Raw genomic sequence first — 22,502 nt, forward strand, 5'->3', positions numbered from 1 at the left:
AGTGAAACCTTAATCACTTTGAAACTGAAACAACCCTAATCATCTACTTTTAATTAAAATTTCACCTTCACAATAAGCGGTTGGGGCCCATACATTACGTCTTGGAAGCGGTGGAATTTCAGTCGGAGGTGGTGGTTGCAGTAGATTTTGAGAGGCAGGTGGTGGAATTTGAGTCGGAGATGGTAGTTGAGGTCGATTCTCAGTAGGAGGCGGTGCTTGAGGTCGATTCTCAGTCGGATTCGATTTTGAGAGGCAGGCGCTCTTCCCCTTCCCCTTCCCCTCCCCCTTCTCGTTCTCCTTCTCCATCTAGGGTTTCTTCGTTCGGCCAATAAACTAAGGTTGGACGACAACAAGCTTAGTTCTCGCTCCGCTTAACGCCGCTCGGAGAAGGCGCTGTCGAAGTGAGAGAAGGAGAACGGCGCTGTCGAAGTGTGAGAATGAACTTTCGAATTATTGCCTGGACCTATTTCTTACTCTTTCTTTTGTTTTCAAATATTATTTATTTGGTATTTTAAATTATATATCATTAAATAATTAAAGTTTTAATTAGAGAGTTGGTAATCATAATTAATATGTTTAAGTTGGTCAAAATTGTAATTAAAATCGTTTACCGTTAAATATTAACGGAAATGTTGACGGATGACCAAAATGATCAAATATCTATATGTGCAGGACCAAAAAATTCAAAAAGTAAAATTTAGGACCAAAATCATAAAATTGTCATATGTTCAGGACTAATTTTGGCCTTTACTCTATAATTAAATCATCTCTCTTCTACTCCCTCTGTCCCGCTACAAGTGAGGCGCTCCAAATCGGACATTGTTTTGCAAAAATAATAATAAATAGTTGGAGTAGAGATAAAGTAAAGTAAGTAAGATAATAATGTATGAACGACTCTCTTCTATATTATTATCTATCTTACTTTAATTTTTTTCAATTCTAACTATTTATTATTACCTTCACAAAAACACGACCAGAAAGAAACGCCTCACTTGTAGTGGGATAGAGGAGTACAACTCTTTCTCCCTCTACTCTCTCTCTACTGTTAATTGCTACGCATCTCTTTTCTACAAATTCCTAATATACTCTCTCTCTCTCTCTCTCTCTCTCTCTACAGTCACCATCTTCCTCAACTCTCTCTACTATACTTCTCCAAATTTCCAATATAATAAAATCACCATCTTCCTCAATCTCTCTACTGTACTTCTCCAATTTACAAATATCCCAAAATCACCATCTTCCTCAATCTCCTCTTCACGAACGGCGATTCTCCATGGCGCCAACACCGCCACCTTCCCTCTCCCTTCTCCCTCGTCTTCCTCTCTCTGAATAGCTCTCTCTCTCTCTCTCCCAATATCCCTCTTTTTTCCGGCGATCTGCGCCGCTGCTGGAACACATCGCCGTAACACCTCGGTTCGCGCCGTCTACCATCTCGCTCAGAACCCATCGCCTCTGGCCGTCGTCTCCGTCACAGTGCGGTCCCGTTGCTTCGCCGCACGCGTCGGAAGTCGTCTCTCTCTATTTTGGCATCGATCTACTTCTCCCCCAATTCCAAAGTTTAGATTTTTACTCCTGCTCAGATAAATCTTGAAGAATAATTGCAAAAAATTTAACCTTTTGATCAGAAATAGAGTCGCTGGAAAAGATACATGAACGGAATCGTCGAATTTCGTTGTCATATTGGAAGATTGAGAGAATGAAAGAAGGAAGACAATAGAGATTTTGAGAAGAGGAAAAATATGGAGGCACGTTTATATTTTTTTAAGGTTAGAAAAATTGATGGGTAAAAATGTATTTTACTAAAATTAACTAGGCATCCTAATATGTAACACAGCAAAATTGTGGTTTACATATATGGTTGAAACATGTGGGCTTTGTGCAGGCCGGATACAAGACACGGGCTATTTAGATAGGTAACATAAAAACTACCAAACGCACAAATAAACCCAGATTACTCCCTTACCTAGTCGTAACACAGCTACCAAACGGCCCCTAAGTGTCTATCGCATTTGATTGCTTGATGATTTGCGTTCATTCCAGATAATGAAGAGCCTATGACCCCTGCTTCATTCTACTTATCCGGAGGTTGATCAACTTAAAAAAGAAGTTTTAAAGACTGAGGTAGATTCTTCTAATTAAGCTCTGCCTTGTTATACTTATTTTGGATTGTTGGTTGTTGGTACTGATCAAATTGTGTGTTCAATTCTGCCTAATTGTTGGCTTATTTGTATTGCAATTTGCTTCCTCATATGCATGTCTGTTATGCTATACTTTTTTGCTTTTTCCTCATAATAGTATAAAGCTGGAATGTTATATAATGAGACTTGATGCTAACATCTAGAGTCGTGGCCTCATCTCAATGAACATCAATAACAAATAAAGATTAAATGTGATCAACACCCAATGATGGTAATCATGTCTGGGATATCGATCCTCAACTTCTGAGATTCAAGTCCAAAGCAGCTACATGATTATATGGTGATTTGTATGTTTTATGAATGCCATTTTTTAAGCTCAGAGGCTTGCATTTGAGCGTTCAATTCTCTGTAGAAGCTCTATGTTCAGATACTGTGGTACTTACCGTAGTCTGGAATGTCACAATAATCCTTTATTGCTAAGCAATTGATGAACAGATATTAATAGAATCATTTTGTCATTTTGGTACGTTCCATTGTAATAGTCTTACGTTCCATTGTAATAGAGTCATTTCCCTTTTTAGTAAAAATCAACACATTTTTCCATACCTACTTTACTCTCTCTTACTTATTTTCTCTCTTCATCTCTCTACCTTTTTCATTTTCCACTTTATTCTCTCTTTACTTAACTCACCTGACACAATTTTTCTTAATCTTCGTGCCGAAAAGAAATGCCTCCATTACTATGGAATGGATGGAGTAGTATTCTCTCGGTCCGCTATTAGAAGTCCCGGTTCACCATTTTAGTCCGTCCGCCATCAGGAGTCTCGATATACTTTAACTATAAATAGTAGGTACACCTCACTTATTTTTTTATACTTTTTATTCCTAGGAAATTAATGGAATATTAATTAGTCAAATCTCAATATTTTATTGATTTGCGCATACTTTCTTATTTTGTATTGAACCCTAACATGAAGTATGAGTTTGTGTTCCTCTATCAATGTTCCCATCAAGTTTGACAAGGTTGGAGTTGAAAGGTTTAGGATTTCCATGGAGGGATATAAATTACATTGGTTCGCTGCTACCAAATCTTAAGGATCTCAGGTTAGAACACTATGCCTTTCGAGGCCTAGAGTGGGATATAGAATCCGGTTGTTTTTTAAATCTTGAGACACTTGTAACTGAAGACACTGATTTGGTGCGCTGGAGTCCTCAACTTGGAACTCTCCCAAGCCTTGGCCTTCTAAGTCTACGGCATTGCTACAAATTAAAAGAGCTCAATTGGTCGGCTGCAATGGTCACATTGCGTACAATTGAATTAGTTGAGTGCAATCCGCTAGCTGTGTTGCTTCGGCCAGGCAATTAAGATCAGAATCTCTCTTTGTAATTCGTTGCTACTCTTCTTTTTGAGATGGGAAGTTCTAGTTATACTCTCAACTTGGTGAATAGGTTAGTCTTCCTACTTCTTTCAATTTGTATAAACAATCTCAATCCATTTCTTCCTAAAGTAAAATGCTGTGTTATTGTGATTTAAGCTTTAGGCATTTCCCTTATATTTTATACTCCCTCCGTCCCACCGAAGATACCCATTTTCTTTTTAATTTGTCTCAACTAAAATGACTCGTTACTAAAAATAGAAACACGTTTATCTCTACTCTATTCCATCTTTATTACTACCTCTGTCCCTAAAAATTTGATACAGTTTACTATTTCGGTCCGTCCCTGAAAATTTGATACACTTCACTTTTACCATTTTTGGTAGTGGACCTCATATTCCACTAACTCATTCCTACTCACATTTTATTATAAAACTAATACTTTAAAAGTAGGACTCACATCCCACCAACTTTTTCAACTTACTTTCCATTACATTTCTTAAAACCCGTGTCGGGTCAAAGTGTAGCAAATTTTGGGGGACGGGGGTAGTACTTTGTTATCTCTATTTAACATACAAAATACAGTTGCATAAACTCATGTGCCGACCAAAAAAGGGGTCATCCTTCTTGGGATTAAGGGAGGAGTAGAATGTGTTTTAAGTCGAGTGCTCTTTTCCTTTAACAGTTAGTCTATGAATGAGGATTTGACATCTAAAATGAGGGAAGCAGGTTTGGTTGAGGGTTTCTACAACTTGGAATCCAGCACAAGACCAAAGATCTCCATTCATCGTTTTCAAGGTAAAAGTGAAAGAACATGTTACGCCCTACGTTGTCCGATGCAAGAAAACTTGTGCCGCATCGATTGTTTAAGCTAATAGATGAGACTAATATCAAAACCCTGCTTGTTTAAATGGACAGTGAGACCACTATCTTCAACAAACAAATATTCCTATATTCCAATTGAAGCTTAGTACTTCCTTTCTTTGATTACTTATCTCACTTTGACTCTGTACAATTTTTAAGAAAAGTAAAGAAAAGTGTCGGAAAAATGTGAAGAATATGAGTCCTACTCCAAGATAGTCGTATTGTATTCCTTTTCGAGCCATTCTAGGATAGTTGAGTCATTTCATTTTTTTTTCGCAAACAATTTTATTCCTCTCCAACTTTACTCTCTCTTTCTCACTCAAACTTTATTCTCTTTTCACTTTAACCTTTAAATATTAATTTCTTAAACTTCGTACCCAAAAGATGGAGTATTAGTTTTGTGTTATTCTTCACTTATCTTCTCTCTCCTTTTTTATATCTATGTACACATATTATTCTTCTACTAATTTATTATGTGATTTCAGTAGCTTGTACCAGGACGGGCAAAAATAAAAAACAGAATTGGATCAATAACACTTGAAGAATTATAATGTTATTTGCGTCAAGGTCAATATAGAATATATGGATGAGGAATTAAATATACAAAGGACCGTCTTATTCATTGCATGCAACAACTACCACACTTGTGCCATCTTATTCATTGCTCGCAACAACTACCACACTTGCATGATGCAGAAACAACCACAATTGCTCCAAAAGGACTTAAAGGCAGAAATAATAACAGGAAAGAATTAAAGAAAATGACACAGAAAGAACACTGTGATTACCTTAACTTCTTCATACATTTTTTCCGCCGAGCTTATGTAAAATAGAAGAAAGGTTTTTGACCTAAGCTCCACTTCTTCACAGGCTATAAATTCTTGACTCTTTCCTGGTTTTCTACAGTTCTTTCGCAGGTTGTATAAGGAGAGTCGAACCGGATAGATCTATAGATAACTGTAGATATAGGTTTAAGATCATTCTAATCAATGAAGAATTTGGCTTAACAACAACTCATTCTCACTATTTCAACCTTTCACTTTTCCCATGTGTCTTCTCTTCGTACCACTAATTGGTTTTAGGATGGAACATCATTGTAGGTTGTCACGTGTGGGTTAAAATTTAACTGATCCATCAGTATATTTGGGTGGAAACAAGAACATGACTAACCAAACAATACATCAAGCTTCAAAATTTGGGATAAGTTCGATAGAGGACTGGTTCAATCCCATTAGAAAAAAATTGTCCAAGCCCAGGTCTTGAAAAGAGAGTTGAACTGAATAGATTTAATTTGTAGTTAAGTGTAGCTTTCTCTTCCTACATATCTACGCTTCTCGTCTTGAATGCTCCATCCCTACTACCTCTCGTCTCTTCCATTCATCGACATAAATCAAAACACATAGCCCCTACCAATCATTGTAATGGTCCAAACGATTTCTAATTGATACTCAGCGGATTACATATATGGTATCATTAATGGATGCATGTGCTGCTGTCATTTTGGATTACACAAAACAACCGTTTTCATTTTAATAATTGATTTGCACCATAATTCCGGTGCTTCACCACCACCTCCTCCGCCAATTCCTAAACATTGCTTGATATTTCATATTTCAGCTGAGTGATGGCCGCTTTTGCTGCAGCGGCTTCTCTTAAGACTACAATTCTGCATATTTTACAATCATCTCGCATATCATACATTCCTTCGTCTTCATCAATGTTAAAAGAGGCATACATTGAGATGAGTTTCTTGCAGTTACTTCTGCTAGAGTTGGACCGCACAAAATGCTACAAGATCCGGACTGAGGTGAATGCTTGGGATGAACGAATCAAAGAGATCGTGTGGGGGTTCGAAGATATACTTGAAAACCACCTTGTAGACCAGATACTTCCACAACTCGAAAGCTCACGAGGTGGCTTGTCGTCTTTCATTGTAGATCTGCAGATTCTGGATCCGAATATTGCTATCTTCATCATGATAGTGGTGTTCCTGAAGGTGGGGTACTTTACAGAGATGGAGAATATGCCAGAGGAAGAAGGCGAACCTATTTCCTCAAGAATTGATTTTGGTGGAATCAACTCAAACATGGTGGGATTATCTGCTGAATATGAAGAAGTCAGGGATTATCTTCTTGCAAAAAAAGAAGATAACTGCTGCTGCTGCTATGCAATTAGTGGGATGGCAGGAGTTGGGAAGACTACTTTTGCTAAGAAAATATTTGACGATCCATTGATTCAGGAACATTTCAACCTTCGAGCATGGGTTAAAGTGGGCAGAAAATGTGAACGCAGTGAATTATTTCGCTGCATTCTAGCTCAAGTGGATCCCAACACTTACAACAATAGGCAGGCCCAAGAAGAAGGTGATGAATATGAGAAATTAGTCAAATTCTTCGGAGAAACATGCATGGGGAAGAGATGTCTGATTGTGTTTGATGATGTATGGGGCACAGATTTAATGCATTGCTTCCCAAATGTTCAAATCTTGATGACAAGCAGACTAGGGATGATACTATATAATAAAACGTATGATCTGCGGTTGTTGGATGAAGAAGAAAGTAGGCAATTACTTGCTGAGAAAGTATTTGGTGAAAAGAGCTTTCCTTCTCACCTCGAGGAATTTGGAGAGGAGATTGCCGATAAATGTGAAGGTCTTCCTCTTATGATAGTCACGCTTGCAGAGCTCCTATCCAAAGAAGAAAAGACTCCAAAATATTGGAATGAGGTTGCCAAAAAACGACATAAAGTCTTCAAGGATGCATATAATCAAATAGCAGAGGTATTTTATCCAAGCTATGATTACTTGCCTCAATATTTAAAAATATGTTTTCTCTATTTAGGAGCTTTCCCTCCTTATAGTGATATGGATAAACGCAGCCTCTTCAATCAGTTGAGTGCTGAGGGTTTTCTTGAACCAGTTGCAAAACAAACTTCGGAAAACATATTGGATGATTTGGAAGGTTTTATGGTCCAATGCACGGAAGAGCTTGCTAGACAGTATAATATTTTACTACTCGGATTAAATCCATCAGAATCTTTGTTTTTAAAGAATGAGTTCCGCGTACATTCTTGCTGGCAGCACTTGTGTAAGAAAGAGGCAAGTAAGGTCAAGTTTTTGCATGTTTTAGAAAGTTGGGATGATGATATGAAAGATCAACGCCGGTTGTGTGCCCATTACAACACTTTATTTGCATTTAAAGAAGTGTATGATTCAATACAGAGTGATTGTGCATCCACTACCCGTTCTCTCCTTTGTTATGGTAAATACCACCAATATCCAATGCCAATACATGCCATGGATTTCAAGTTACTCAGAGTACTAGGTTGTCTTAAGGTCCGATTTTACGATATCCCACTTGAGTTTCTCAAATTAGTTTGTCTCAAGTATCTTGCCCTAGCTTACAACAAAGAACTTCCTGCTTCCATATCCAACCTTTTTCAGCTTCAATTCTTGATTATCCTTCCACATCAATACATTAAAAAGCGTGGGATTTTGTCATATCTGCCGGCAGAAATTTGGGACATGCCAGAACTGCAACATATTCAGGTCTTGGAAAGAGAACTACCAACCCCTACTTCAGATGCTACTTTGGACAAACTGTCCAGTCTTTTAGGGGTGAGTGCGAATAGTTGCACTAGGGAAATTCTCAAAAGAATCCCTAATTTAAAGGAATTAACACTTATAATAGTGTTGAATCCTTATGATGATGATGTTGATAGCAACTCATTGATTGGATTGAGTTATATCTCAGAGGAACTGCATAAGTTGCAGCAACTTACGTATTCTATAAGGAACCCTGAATTGAAGCAAAGATTTTTGCTTCCTCTTTCAATGTTTCCATCAAGTTTGAGACGGTTGGTGTTGAGAGGCTTAGGATGTCCATGGAGGGACATGAATGGCATTGGTTCGATGCTACCAAATCTTGAGAAGCTCAAGTTAGAAGAATATGCCTTCCGAGGCCCAGAGTGGGATATGGAGCAGGGAAGTTTTTTGAAACTTCAGTCACTTGTAATTGAAGACACCGATTTAGTACGATGGAGACCTCAACATGGAAGTCTCCCAAACCTTGAATTCCTAAGCATAAGGCATTGCTACAAATTACAGCAGCTCGATTGGTTTCCAACAGTTGTCAAAACATGTACAATTGAATTATTTCAGTGCATTCCCTCAGCTTTTTTTTCTGCCAAGCAATTAAGACCGGAGTCCCTCTTTAACGTTATATTCTGGTCTTCCTTTTGTGATGAGAACTCCCGGCTAGCCTCTCTACTTGGTTAACAGGTCAGTCTTCCTACTTCATTCCATTCGCAAACACCGCCTCGTTTATTAAACTAAAATGCTTGTGCTTGTGATTTAAACTTGACATGCTTTTCTTATATTTTATTGCAGTGTGTGTTTTAAGTTGTTGCATGCTCTTTTTTCTTACTAGTTAGCTTATGATTGATACTTTGACATCTAAAATGAGGTGAAGTGTGTGTTGTTTGGAGGTTTTGTTAGGGTTCCTACTAGTTGGACCCCAACCCAAGACCGAATAAGATATCAATCATAGAGTAGTGATATAGAGCCACATCCTCGTTAGTGCATAACTAGAGACCAAATTTCAACCACTAGATCAAAAAATGGAAGAATAAGATTGAGTTTTAAAATTCTAGGATTTGAAAACACGGAGTTCACTATAAGGGTGTTTTAGTTCATAGTAACACTTACAATTTATTCAAAATGAACTACAGCACACTTAGAATAAGCCAACACGCCCTTGGAAAAGAACCAAAACGAACTTCGTCTTTTCTAAATCATTTGACATATTTTGAATATTTATGTACGCTTACGTCTTATGTTCATTTATCATTTTAAGGCAATTGAGAGAGCAGAAGGGGTCAGATGTTGCGCTATCCCGCTATTTCAATTGTACTGCTATGTTGTTTCCCGAACCTAAGCATTGTGATTTGTTGGATTTGTTTGAGGATTATGAAACTTAAAAGTTTATTTATGTTTGTAATCGAAGGCATTGTGATTTCCTGGATTTGTTTGAGGATTATGAAGCTTGAATGTTGATTTATGTTTGTAATCGAAAGCATTATGATTTGTTGGATTTGGTTGAGGATTATGTAACTTGAATGTTGATATATGTTTGAAAAGCATTGTGATTTGTTGGATTTGGTTGAGGATTAGGAAACTTGAATGTTGATTTATGTTTGTAATAGTAACTATTGTCAGTTATGTGTGTAAACATTACATGCATCTTTCTCTAATATATTCAATGATTATATGTTATCTTTCCTATGCATGATTTTAGCTTTGTTTCGATATCATGTTGAATCAGAATGTGTTTCTTTATACTACTCTCTCTGTCCACCAAAAATAGTTCTATTATGTAAAATTGGTAAATGGAAGAGATAAAATGAGTAAAGTAGGAGATATAAAGAAAACAAGTGAATAAAGTAGGGTAATAAATTAGAAAAACTTTCATTTTTGGTTATAGTTTTGGTTGATGGACCGAAATGGAAATATGAGAGTATTTTTTTAGACGAAAATGTGTATTATTTAAAAAATTTATATTCTTGTGAGAAGGTCAGAAAAGTTCATCAGAAGAAATGTTAGTTTGTAGGTTATTCAAAGAATGCAGATGAAGACATTGAGTTTTACAATTTTGAATTAACTTCATCATCTTAAAATAACCAATGTGTGGGAGACAACACCATCCAAACTATGAAAACCGTATCATCAAAGGCATTATAACAACGAGAGCGCGCTCAAGAATAGGTTTCCACGAAAACATACCTGGAAAAAGTGACAATTCTTGAAATGCTCATTGAAGGAACTCGATGCAGATTTCCGTATAACAAAACTGGATCTGAAGAACTTTCTCGTGTACCATTCCTCGACCTGCATCACTTCAGGAGTCGTTATAAGCTTCAAACCGCAGTAACAATCCACTCTACAGCTCTTGAATCTTGCGAAATACGAAAGGTGGAGAAAGGGAATGCAAGAAACGCCCCTGTCGATGAAATGAATGAATGAACAAAATAGATCGAAACTGACCTTCACCTTAAAACACTAATGGATTCAAATCTAGTAATCCGTTTCTCAACATTTACATGATACTGCGAAACTTCTATATCAACGAGAGGAAACGTGGAAGTGGAACACATTCGTTCATCATCTACTAACAACATTGCAAGGTATAGAGCTTTGAAATAATACGTTGAACAGCTTATTCAACTAGCCTAATAATATCAGTCCAAACTCGACTTTCTTGAGCAATATACCAGCAACTCCACCGTTTGAACCAAGGGCATTGTCAGCAAGAGACTAACACATTATCTCCTTTCGTGGTAAGCTTTGTACGAGACAGGAAATTCAACCATTGCTGGAGTCGGAAACAAAATCATAGTATTTCGCAAAGAAGTCTCCCTACACATAAGAGCACGATATTGTAATTCACACGACATATCTTTGTACTGATAATCTGTATTCAGTTTTATTGAGGCATGTTACGATACATAAACTTCTTGAATACACTTTGATTTTTTTTCCGAGAAGGAATTGAAGATTACCTCAATACTTCAGTTGTTGAATACGATGCCTGCCTGACTGCGTCCGCCTCAAACTACTTAACCTTTATTTGCCGTCAGAAGGTGGTGAAAGTTTCCCGAAATTCCATGAATTAAAATCTTCCTGAAACCAGAGTGCCCCATGAGTTTCAATTATTAAAGCAAGAAGTGGAAAAGAAGTACTATTGTTTGAAGATTCGAAGAAAATTGTCTCAAAATCATAGAATTTTATCAACATAAGGCCCGAAAAAGAAAGTCACCAATCAATCTATCCAGAACCTGAAGAAAAATACACCGAAATGTTGAACGGTGCTATTAATCTAAGGCTAAAAATATCACATGTTCGACGTCTCAAACTACTTTTAGAATTATTTCAATAAACCAGAGAAAAAACAAGTTGAGAAACCCCCGTAGAATATAATGCAAAAAAAAAACAGAAAAAAAAAAAAATTAACAATATGATAGTTGTAGTAATTAATTTTATCTTCTCAAAAAAGATAACTGTACAGGAAAAAACGAATGATGTAGTTATGTTGGAAATGTTATTCAACAAACCTGCTCACTGGTAAACATGTTAGGAAACATTCCGTTGACAAGCGCATGGAGAGAAGTGTAAGACTTGGTCTCAACATGACGGTTTACAGCAATCTCTCCCTGTTGATATTGCCACGGATTCAGAAGACATCACCAAGTCGACAGGAGAAGTTGCACAATATTAAAAACACCTCCTATTTACCTTTGGGTTTATGATAAATATTTTCCCCAACGGAATTCCAACCTTGATGTAGCTAACCTCATCTGTGTCTCTGTTCCCAAATCCCGCATAAAATGGATGTGGATTTCTATCACGTGGAAATAATGACCTGATGTCCTGAGGAATTCACGAGTCATCAGATTCTCTACCTTCTTATGTGTCCAAATGTCTTCAGTGTTATGACATCGTGTATCCGGACATTCTTTCATGTTATTGTACATCAATGAAATACTATATTTTCTTTTTTGGAAAAGAAACAATTAGGTTACAAGTATTGTACTCTCAGTAAATTAAGGTCATAGAAAAGAACACGAGTAACAAACCTCCAGGCAAGCAATTTTGAATTCATGAGGAGCTCTTCTAACAACTGCAAATGAGCATAATGGAATATACGATTAAGAATACTTCCACATTCACGAAATGTTGGATGCTTAAAAGAGAAGACATTTGTTTGTAAAAATAGAAGTCAAGAGGCAGTCAGCTACCTTCTCGAAATAGAGAAGGAAACAGTCCATCAGGGGAGATGACGACGGGTCCATCTGGTAAGGCTTTTCCATCCTGAAAGAATATATGAAACTATTGATTGACGTATATGTACAAAGATACCGAGTTAAATACAATAACGCTATGATTATATAAAAATGCAATTTTGTATTCTTATTGAGCAGCAAACTAAACTTTTCTTCTGTGAAAAAGTACTTCATAGTTCATACTACCTGTTTGATATTAACAAGGAATTGTCGAGTGATGTAAGACTGAGAAATCGAACGTGCACTTAGGAAAAGTAATTGATATCCGTTCTCCTGCATCACATCATCATACATGATATGAAATCTCTCTTCATCTGGAAACAATCTCGAAATCATGTGGCGAGGGTAAACAATCTCACAAAGGAGAGCTAACGAAACTATTAGTGTGAAGAGTGTTTGACCACACCAGAAAATGCTAAATTCACAATGCAAACACATAAGAAGAAACAGTTTTTTCTCAATAATTGATAACGATGAACCTTTATTGCCGTGAAGAGATGCGCGACACCTGTCTGCGACCAATCCATGCCAACCAAGGGCATGACCTGACCTAGAAGATCAGAACTGCAGCAAGCATTTATAAGGGATCAATGATAGAGAATGCTACGAGCTGAATTGACGAAATGGCATCAACGATATGGCAAACAATTTGTCTATGTAACAGGATGAGAACAAATAAAAACCAGTGGCTGTCCAATTCACTACTGTGATAAGGGAACTGTGGATAGAGGACAGAAATTATATACCGTGTAATTGTCCCATCAACATCAGATATCACAATTTTAGAGTCCCATCTCCACAGAAAAATTCGGGCATCGACCTGGACGTGTCAAATTCAGTCAGTGCAACATCTAACATATTATAGCGAGAGGAATATTAAGAAACATAAAACTCATCATTTATAAATAAAAAAAGTAAAACAAACCTGTTGCTTGCCCAGCATGGCAGTCGAGAAGGTGAATATCACAACATTCTTCCCTTCTTTTAACTGTAAGGATTGCAGATGTTTAGATGTTGGAGTTAGTGTCTTTACTTTCTTCTTGGTTCCCTTCACTTTGGTCACATTCGTCCCGCTCTCCACGTCACTAGGTCCATTTGAAATGTCTAAGTCACTCGCCTTTTCACTAGAATCCATCACATCCGGAATTTTAGTGGCAGTTGATCTTCTGAAGTGGCCCTTTCCACCAGTTCCTAATAAAGTATCCCCAGACTTTGGAGGGTATCCTGAAGAACTTCTAAAAGTCAACTTCTATAGTATTTCGTGTACAAATATGATAAACCGAAGTATTAATTGGAAGTTCTAGATTACATTCATTTAATCTATTCCAATTCAAATATTGAATATTCAAATACATTCAAATAACATCTAGAGGTGATTCTAAACCAAGCAAAACAAACAGAAAATAAGGTAATAGAATTGCCTATTCTCGGTCGAGCAATTTGAATGGAGAGGATTGGTGCACTTGAGTTGTGACTCACTTATAGAAATAAAACATCTACAAGCTACAATCACTTTGACAGCCAATCGGCTTTCTAAAACAAAGCAAATATAAAAGATTTGTTGTTAATATGGACATTCTCCATTCTGATGCTAATAGTTTGTGAAAGGCATTCGTGTACAAATATGATAAACCGAAGTATTAATTGGAAGTTCTAGATTACATTCATTTAATCTATTCCAATTCAAATATTGAATATTCAAATACATTCAAATAACATCTAGAGGTGATGCTAAAAGTTTGTGAAAGATATATGAAGAATCATATTTAACAGCCGGATGTCTTCTGGCAACCACAACGTTATCGGCCATAGTAAAATTAACCCATCATATCATTTTCTTACCTGGCTTAGGAGGTTCACCAGCTGTTCTTTGAGCACCCGGCGGTTGATCATCTTTTTCTGTACATACGTCCACATCTGGATTTAGTGAAGCATTCGAGAGGTGGCTGGGATCAGTTACTTCAAGAGTATTGCTTACGGAATCCATGATGGGCAAAGATCTCGCAGTTCTAATGCTTACGTTGCCAGTCTCTGTAACGCGGACATCATTAGACATAGAACTCAGCATTCTAGGGTCTAAACACACATCATTTGTATAGTCATTCGTTTCAGATTTCTCTAATGAAGAAATGGAGCAACATTTTGCATCACTCGACTCGGTGTCTTGACCAGCAACTCTTCTCATAAGTAAGAAATCGGAGGCTTCTTTCCCCTCATGATCAGTTTCACTGAGTTCCAAGCGTTTCGCAGCGGGACGAAGACCATCCATTTCACCGAAGAGGCATAGATCTTCTTCTGAAACCGTTGATGCTCCAACCGAAGGTGGAACAGTACACCTTTCGATATGGGGATCATAAACAATCTTGTCATTATCCTCCAAAATAGTATGTACATCCGCGGGTACACCATTACTAGTTCCTCCACTCACGGACATCTTTTCTTCATGGACGACCGTGAAATGATCCCCGGAATAAATGCATACTTCTCTGCATTCTTTATGACAAAACGGCCGAATTTTCTCTTTGGATGATCCCTCTAATTCAACAGATGAGCAGAAAGAGTGACTATTATCTCTTCCATTCTCCTCCACAGAGAAATTAGCATCGGACAAACTATTAAGCCTCGCAATACAGTCATCAATATCCGTATCAGATTTTGTAGCCTCAGAAACCACAGAACTCAGCTGCAAATCTGATTTATTTAAGCCTAATTCTGATATCACCGGTTCTAGCTTTGTTAAAGTGGTATATTCTCCTACACTGTCGACTGAAGGGGAAACAGTATACTCCGAGGTAACACCATTCGCCTCGACATTGCTCTTCATAAGGCTTATTTCATCATGACTAGAGCCATCAAACAGAGGACTTTTCTTGACTACTTTTCTCAATGTGTCTGCATCGGATAATGGCTCACAATCGTCTTTCTTGCATTTGGGGGAACCAAGATTAGTAGACCACCTCAAGTCCAAGAGATCAGCCGCCATCTCAGCAACCTCTAATGATCCTTCTACGTTAGCATCATCTGCATTTTCTTTCCCTTGAACGGCCTCTTCTGCCGGAGATCTCTTTCCAAAAATGCCAAAAAGATTAGACTTGCGAGTGTTCGTCCTACTCAAAACCTTCTCTTCAGCAACAACGGGTTCAAACAAACCAGAATCACAGGTGCAACTTTTCGATTTCATCAGCCATCTAGGCTTCCCTTCCGTCTCCTCACCGGATGAGTGTGGAGACGAGGCTCCACACTCACCTTCCTCTGCTGCCTCAATGTCCTCCAAAAAGAATGCCTCTCCTTTACTATCCAAGTGCATATTGAAATCCGCCTCGACATCATTCACACTAATGCCAACCACCTTCTCTTTCATCTTCAACACCCCCTGAAACTTCCCAAACTGAACATACCATGGCGAAGACTTGTAGCTCCCATCTGGCTGCTCCACCACGATTATGTCTACAGCGCCACCAAACGGATGGAAAGTCCCGGAAACCGTGTACACACTCTTACTAATGTAGCTACCTAGCTTCCCCACAGCCTGCATCTTGACAGAAACCAAACACCCCCAACTAGCACAACCTTCAAACACACATCAAATCCACAAATTCGACACTCCAAAAAACTCAAAACAGACTAACCACAATGATCCATCAAACAATCCAAATGCTCCCAAAAATATTCAAATACAAAACCAACAAACACCTTTAACTAACAGAATCTCCAAATCACATAAAAATCACAAATTTGATACATCAAAAACCTCAAAAGCTACCTACACTAATCCATCAAAAAACCCAAATGCTCCCCAAAAAAGCCCCATCTCTTTCTACCAAGCAATCCAAATCCCAACAACTACCCCATATCAAGAAATTGAATAAAGATCAAATCTTTCATACAAACCACTATGATGATCGGTGAAATAACTGCTTCCCCACACAAAAAATGAAGGAAAAAAAGAGGGATCAAATCATTTAATTGAAAATGCCACTCACAAATTCAAAACCGATCAAAGGGAATCCAGCTCAGGAAAGTTGGAAATTGGAGAAATGAAAACAGGAACACTCAATGCGAACGATAAACCGCCAAAGAGTGGGCGTCGAAGAGCAGTTGGCGTCTAAACCATATTCCTTCGTGGATTATTCGAATTGAGCTATGCACATTTAATTATATATGTAAATATCTTAATAAAGGAGCCCGCTCTGTAGATAGATTAACAGAAAACACATTGCATGCAATCAAATGTTTCCATGAAGAAGGAGGAGGCTTCCATGATCGAATCAGGAGTTTATTTATTTTAGGGATTTTTAGGGGTGATTTATTATAATTTCATGATAGAACTATTTTTGGTAATGTTAATTTTATTGAAAATGTGATAGTGATGAGATTTGAATTTTGCTAAAATAACAAACTAATAAAATAATAATATGCTTGTATTTTGCTTGCGAGTCTATCATTACTAAATCTTTAAATTTTTATTCATTTATCAATTGAGAAAATAGTAATTGTTGTATTTTTTCACATGTATTTAAAACAAATATTTGTAAATGAAATAGTACGAATATTTTAATCACGATTCACCAATCATTAACTCTCAAGATTTTACTTTATAGGTCATGATCCATATATTTGGACTATTGGAGTAACAATTGAGATTGGGGTTATTCTTGAAATTTTGGTACTTAAATCCATGACTTAATAGGAACATATTGAATCAAAAGTTATATTATGTTAATATTTTTCATATTTAACAATAATCGATCTTTATGTTAAGACAAAGACTTTTATGTATGCATTGACGTGGTGTTTGCATCACATATCTTCTCATTACCTTTGGAGTCGTCAAATCAAACGCAAATCGATATCAGGTTCGACTCGCATTTCTTGCGCGCTCAAGAATGGTGTTGCTCTTCCTTAAGTACGTTCTCAATGCTGATATTTGGGGCATGAAATCTTCTGATTAAAATGATACTTACAGTATCTTTAAACTCATAATCAAAGCTTATATGCTAGTAGTAAATTGAGAACTTTTTTAAGTAAATCAATTATTATGGGCTGCATAGTAGACATGGAAATGGGCCAGCCCACATAACAAAGAGCTTTTCTTTGTACAAGATTAAATTGCATATAATTAACCAGGAAACTATATACAGTCATACACGAACTAACTCCACCTTTTTCCGATCACTCTAGCCCCTCGTCACACCTGATTTTTCCGAGCAACCTCCATATGAACTCCAACAAGAGAAGCATGAAAAATACAAACATTTGTCATTTCTTCTTTTCCCTTTTACAAAAATTTTGTCAATTATAATCAAATCTAAAATTTAATCTATTTCACTTCTAATATTGTATCATACTACAGTATCATTTTTTACATGTCATAAATAGTGCTTAGTTGGGATATTCAAAAAAAATACTACGACTAAATTTAATTGGAAGAAAAGATTATGATTATGTTATATTCACCATCAATAATGAAATACTATCAACTAGTACTAAACAATGACGGTTATGCAGGAGGGGGTGGTCGCCCCTCCCCTGGCTGCCGAGAATATTGAATTTTCTTAAGGTTTGGCCGGAAAATCCCATGGTCACCCCCTCCCTAGAAAAAAATTGAGAGAGACGAAGACTCTTTAGCTAAGCGGCAATGGAGAACTGCGTAGGGAGGAGGGAAGAAGAGAAGATAGAGTTATTGGAATACGAAAATAATGGTGTTAACGCCGGAATTGGAGATAGTAAGGGTCTGCGCAGGGACGGAGTGAAGAAGAGAGGATGACATGTGATTGGGATGCATTGTTGGGCCTAATATTAATTGAGCTAATTTAAGAAATTAGTAGAGTGCATTTATTATTTATTAGGCTTATTTTTGATTTAATAGAGGAATTTCAATAGATATATTTTTCCATTTCTCAGTAGAGTTATTTCATAAAAATAATTACTAAACATATCCCTAGAGATTTTATTACTTCAACGTCCTAATCAGTAAATGAAATTTACAAAATAAATATTATTATATGTACATATTAAATTATATTAATTGATTATATTTTTAAAGCATCAATAGAGTTTATTTTATACCGTATAACTTTAAATAAGCTATACTTTTATACAATTTTATAAACTAGTTTCATCGTCAAGTTGAGTTTTCAAAAGAAAATTTTAGCGATCATATTGTCCATTATTAATTTTTGACCGAACCATAAATATTTGGAACAAAAGCTACACACTTCATGTATATGACTAAAAAGTTTTTTTGAGCAAAATGTATGGAACCAATTCAGGACTTTAGTTTATTGCATATATCAAATATAATAAGAAAATATGATGATGATTATGAGTGAAGTTGTCGTTTACATGTACTGGAAGACGACAAAGAAAGTATAAGAGAACTCAATTCCACTTCCTCCGAAAAACATTTCTGGATCTGCCACTGGTTATGGGGTTGCCGAGGGATGACCAACCCCACCATATGATACTTCATGCGTTTATGAAATAATGTTCCAATTTTATTTTATTTTTCATATTAAATAAATGGACTCCACTTTTCACTGACTCAATAAACACTCACATTAAGACCACATTAAGACTGTATCTGTATGTGCCTCAACATATGTATTCATATATTCTCATGGACTAACAATTGTCACAATAAAATGAAAAAATTTAAACCCAGAAAAAATCAAATTAATCAATCCTAAAAAAAACAATAAAATTACGGCTGCGGCTTGCTTTTATCAAATTTCCTTTTTTCTATTGGTAAATAAATTTAAATTTAAAGGCCGCACGTGAGCTTTTATCAGACTTCTTAGCTCTTACAATGAGCGATCGCCGCCCGAATCGCCTCCTGCATCTCCTCCATGGTCGCATCGCTCTTCCTCGGCGGAGTCGAGGCGCCGCTCGCCGCCAGCATACCGCTGTGCCTCGGCGAGGCCCTCACCGACCACGGCACCGAAAATCGCCCCCTCATTCCGCTCTTCCTCTCACTGACCCTAACATCCCCCGCAAACGAATACGACTGCTGCCGGATAAACTCGCCGGCGATCTCCTGCCGCCGCCCTCCTGGCGTCAGAAGCGCCATCACAGATCGCGCGCATTTCTTGATCACCTCGAACCTCGATTTCCGCTTCTCCGTATTCTGACTATTCTGATCGTCGTTGCTGCTGCTGTCGCTGCTGCCGCTGTCTTCTCTCTCCTTTTTCCCAATCCCAAGGAAAGAGAAGGGTTTTGACTTTTTCTTTTTTTTCTCTTCCGCCACGTGGCGGCTTTTGATTCTGTTATTATTATTGTTATTGTTGTTGTTGTTGATGCTGTTTATCTCCTCGATTGGGGGAGTGAAGCTGCCTTGGGAGCTGGTGGAGAACCGCGGCAGCGAGGCGGGGCCGGGGAGGGAGTGGAGGGGGATGAGGTGGCCGCGGAAGAAGATCTCGCTGGCCGGAGATAGGTCGATCGCATCGGCCAACGAGGGAGGAGAGTGTTCCGTCTTGCTATCTTTTTTCGCCCGCGGGTGGAGGGTGAAGGTGAAGGAGAATTCATGCGAAGGAGACGACGAAGGCGAGGACGGCGCGGACTCAGACCCGGACAGGTTTCGGTCGAGGTGTACGCTGTGCTCTGTGGATTGTACGTTTGGTTGTGCATCACTAATCCTCATCGTTTGATCATGTTCTTCCATGATGGTTTTAAGAACAACAAAATTTCTAAGGAGTGCCAATTTTTGTGAAAGATAAAGGATAGTATACTAATTTTCATGAAATAGGGTGGATTGGGGGTGGGGATATGGGGTTGGAGGTCTTCTCTATATCGAAAATTGTGTATAAAAAGTGTAACAATATATACTTTCTCCTTCCACCAAAATATGGCGCGTTTTACCATTTTCAACTGTCCGCTAACCATAAACACATTTATTTTTTTCAACTTTTAGTAAGTTGACTTCATACTCCATAATTCATTATAGTAGTATTTTGTAATAGAAATAATATAGGATTTTCATAATCAATTAAATATTTTTATTCATCTTCTTTATAAAATTAAATTCTCATTGAATCAAAACGTGTCTTTTAAATGCGGATGGAGGGAATATATGAGATTAGTGTAATTTGGCAAGGGGGCATATGGTGGATGTATAATGGAACCAATGATATTACATGTATATTTGTTAAGATTGTGCTTTAAAATATTATCTGTTTACTTAATTTTAAATCTGATTTAGATTTTTAATATTATTTTGTGTAATTATAATAGTTATTTTTATTATCAATATATAGTAATATTAGTTAATGTTATAAACTACTAATAATTAATTAAGACAATATTAAAGTAATTTTAAAATTACAAATTGTACTTTATTAATATAAAAAATAATTATTGTTGTAATAGTGATGATTTTATAATATATTGTCTATTATCATGTTACCAATTAATGCTTTATTATTAAAATCTGAATGCAATTAATAAAACTAGGAACCGAAATAAGAATATGAATTTTTGTGTTTCCAATTACTAACTTGTAAGTACCTTAATGTAAATTTTTTAAATTATAAATCATCTTAATTATATTACTATTGTTATTTTTATCATTATCAGTGTTATGTCAATTAATTTATTATTACTATTATTATTGATAATATATTGCTATTATTATTATCTATGACAATAATAAAAAAAATAGAAACTATAAACCGTAGATATAATTGTAGCTGAGTCAATGAGTCCTCTTTCGAATGAAGAGATACGTCTCTAAAGTAGCAGCACCACTAACAGTAGTCTGTAGAGCTCCAGCAAACTGGATGAAGACGAAGGCAGAGCTTAGACAGGAAACTATGTAAGAAAGAGGGATAGAATTGTGCAATGCTACGAGTGGAGAGATATGCTTGGTGTGTGTGAAATGCATGGAATGACTTCCTATTTATAGGCACAGTCCAATGCATGTGGAGGCTGCTGGTCAACACAGACATTGTCTGTCATCATGGTTGAGCAATAATCATAGGGGGGTTACAAGTCGTTACAGGTTCAGAGCTGGAGCTAGAGGTTAAACCTGGACGGTTGTATCGGGACACGCGGTGCGTCTATTTTCATTCACGACGTGTACATCGTTACATGTCAGCCACGCTTGCTTCGTCACGTTGGCAATGTAGCTCATTGACTTGGACAAGTCAGTTGGTCTAAAAAATTAGGTTGGGCTCGAACCACGCCCAAAGACTAGCTTAAAGACCAATTATCAAGATCCAAGTCCAACGCAAATCAAGGTTGAACGTTACAAAAAGATTGGCACAACAATGCACGACTATTAGTTAGAATGATTAACTAAATACAAAGGAAAACATAAGAATAAAAAAGACTAATATGTCTGAGAATTTGGTGAATGCAAACGGCTTTCAGTACTTGTTCACAAGGTCTGACAAGGCATTATATGTCCCAATGATCCCACACACGAGGCCTATCACAGCAATGCAACTACTCATAATGATCTGTGAAGAAGAAGACTAGATCATCAACAAACAACACAACAAAAGAGAATCAAAATAATTTTAGAATTTTAGATATGCATACCTGCATTTAGTTCCCCTCTTTCCAATAATTTTCAAGAAGCATAGAGATGGCATGACCATAGCCTGAATCAAAACCCAAATATTAATAAATAAAAAACAAAAAAGGTTACGTAACCGATCAAAATGAATGTAAACTCCTTACGATGAGAACACCAAAGAGAGAGCCTATGAGAGACATCACGGTGTCTGCAAAAAAAACATCCCAATCCAAGTTTTTTCATTGAGAGAGACGCGTTTTGTGTGAAATAATCAAGGCACCTACCAAAGAAGGGGACGAGCATGGCGACAAGGATAGAAGACTGGACGAGTGATGTTCGTATAAGGAGGAAAGACATGTGAGTGTTGGATATTCTTAATGGCAGCAACTCCTCAATGGCTCTAGCCAGTGGATTCAATGTCAATGCAATCTTGTTTCTAGCTAAGGAAAATCTTGAAACATATCAACAATATGTCATGTCATGTTAGGGTAGTGATACTCTATATATTGTACAAACTCCAAACTTTTCAACGCAGTGTCAACTCAATGTTAACATAATGTCTAATACATTGTAAAATTTCAATATTTTGATTTCAACACAATGTCAACACGGTATCAACAATTGACACCATGTTGATATTGTTGGAAATAGTGTAGCCTTTACACGGGCAACTCTTGCTATTACAAAAGAACCAAAAACTAGAAGGTAAATAAAACAAAAGAAATACAATAAGAGAACAAGATGCAAACTATTGTCTTCTTTAAGTCGAGTCGA

The 22,502-nt window shown here is 37.0% G+C and overlaps 3 protein-coding genes across 3 annotated transcripts; 1 reads left to right on the forward strand and 2 right to left on the reverse strand.

The window, feature by feature from the left end:
• The first annotated feature begins 5,907 nt into the window (after positions 1–5,907).
• LOC125215086 (putative late blight resistance protein homolog R1A-10) lies at positions 5,908–9,650 on the forward strand. The gene is made up of 2 exons (XM_048116400.1): positions 5,908–8,657; positions 9,232–9,650. The coding sequence occupies exon 1, from the start codon at positions 6,003–6,005 to the stop codon at positions 8,652–8,654; it is 2,652 nt and encodes an 883-aa protein (XP_047972357.1). The 5' UTR covers positions 5,908–6,002; the 3' UTR covers positions 8,655–8,657; positions 9,232–9,650.
• A 769-nt stretch (positions 9,651–10,419) lies between these two features.
• On the reverse strand, positions 10,420–16,494 carry LOC125212424 (phosphatidate phosphatase PAH2-like). Its single transcript, XM_048112600.1, has 11 exons — positions 14,057–16,494; positions 13,140–13,438; positions 12,961–13,034; positions 12,694–12,778; positions 12,401–12,487; positions 12,170–12,242; positions 12,008–12,051; positions 11,667–11,801; positions 11,486–11,584; positions 10,934–11,054; positions 10,420–10,790 (listed from the first exon to the last, which is right to left on the reverse strand). Exons 1-10 carry the CDS (start codon positions 15,747–15,749, stop codon positions 10,998–11,000), a joined length of 2,646 nt encoding a protein of 881 aa, XP_047968557.1. The 5' UTR covers positions 15,750–16,494; the 3' UTR covers positions 10,420–10,790; positions 10,934–10,997.
• Positions 16,495–19,010: 2,516 nt separating this feature from the next.
• LOC125200399 (BRI1 kinase inhibitor 1-like) lies at positions 19,011–19,874 on the reverse strand. Its single transcript, XM_048098048.1, has one exon. It carries the CDS (start codon positions 19,872–19,874, stop codon positions 19,011–19,013), a length of 864 nt encoding a protein of 287 aa, XP_047954005.1.
• Positions 19,875–22,502: the final 2,628 nt, after the last annotated feature.

Source organism: Salvia hispanica, chromosome 1 (assembly GCF_023119035.1).
Source record: "Salvia hispanica cultivar TCC Black 2014 chromosome 1, UniMelb_Shisp_WGS_1.0, whole genome shotgun sequence".
Lineage (NCBI taxonomy): Eukaryota > Viridiplantae > Streptophyta > Magnoliopsida > Lamiales > Lamiaceae > Salvia > Salvia hispanica.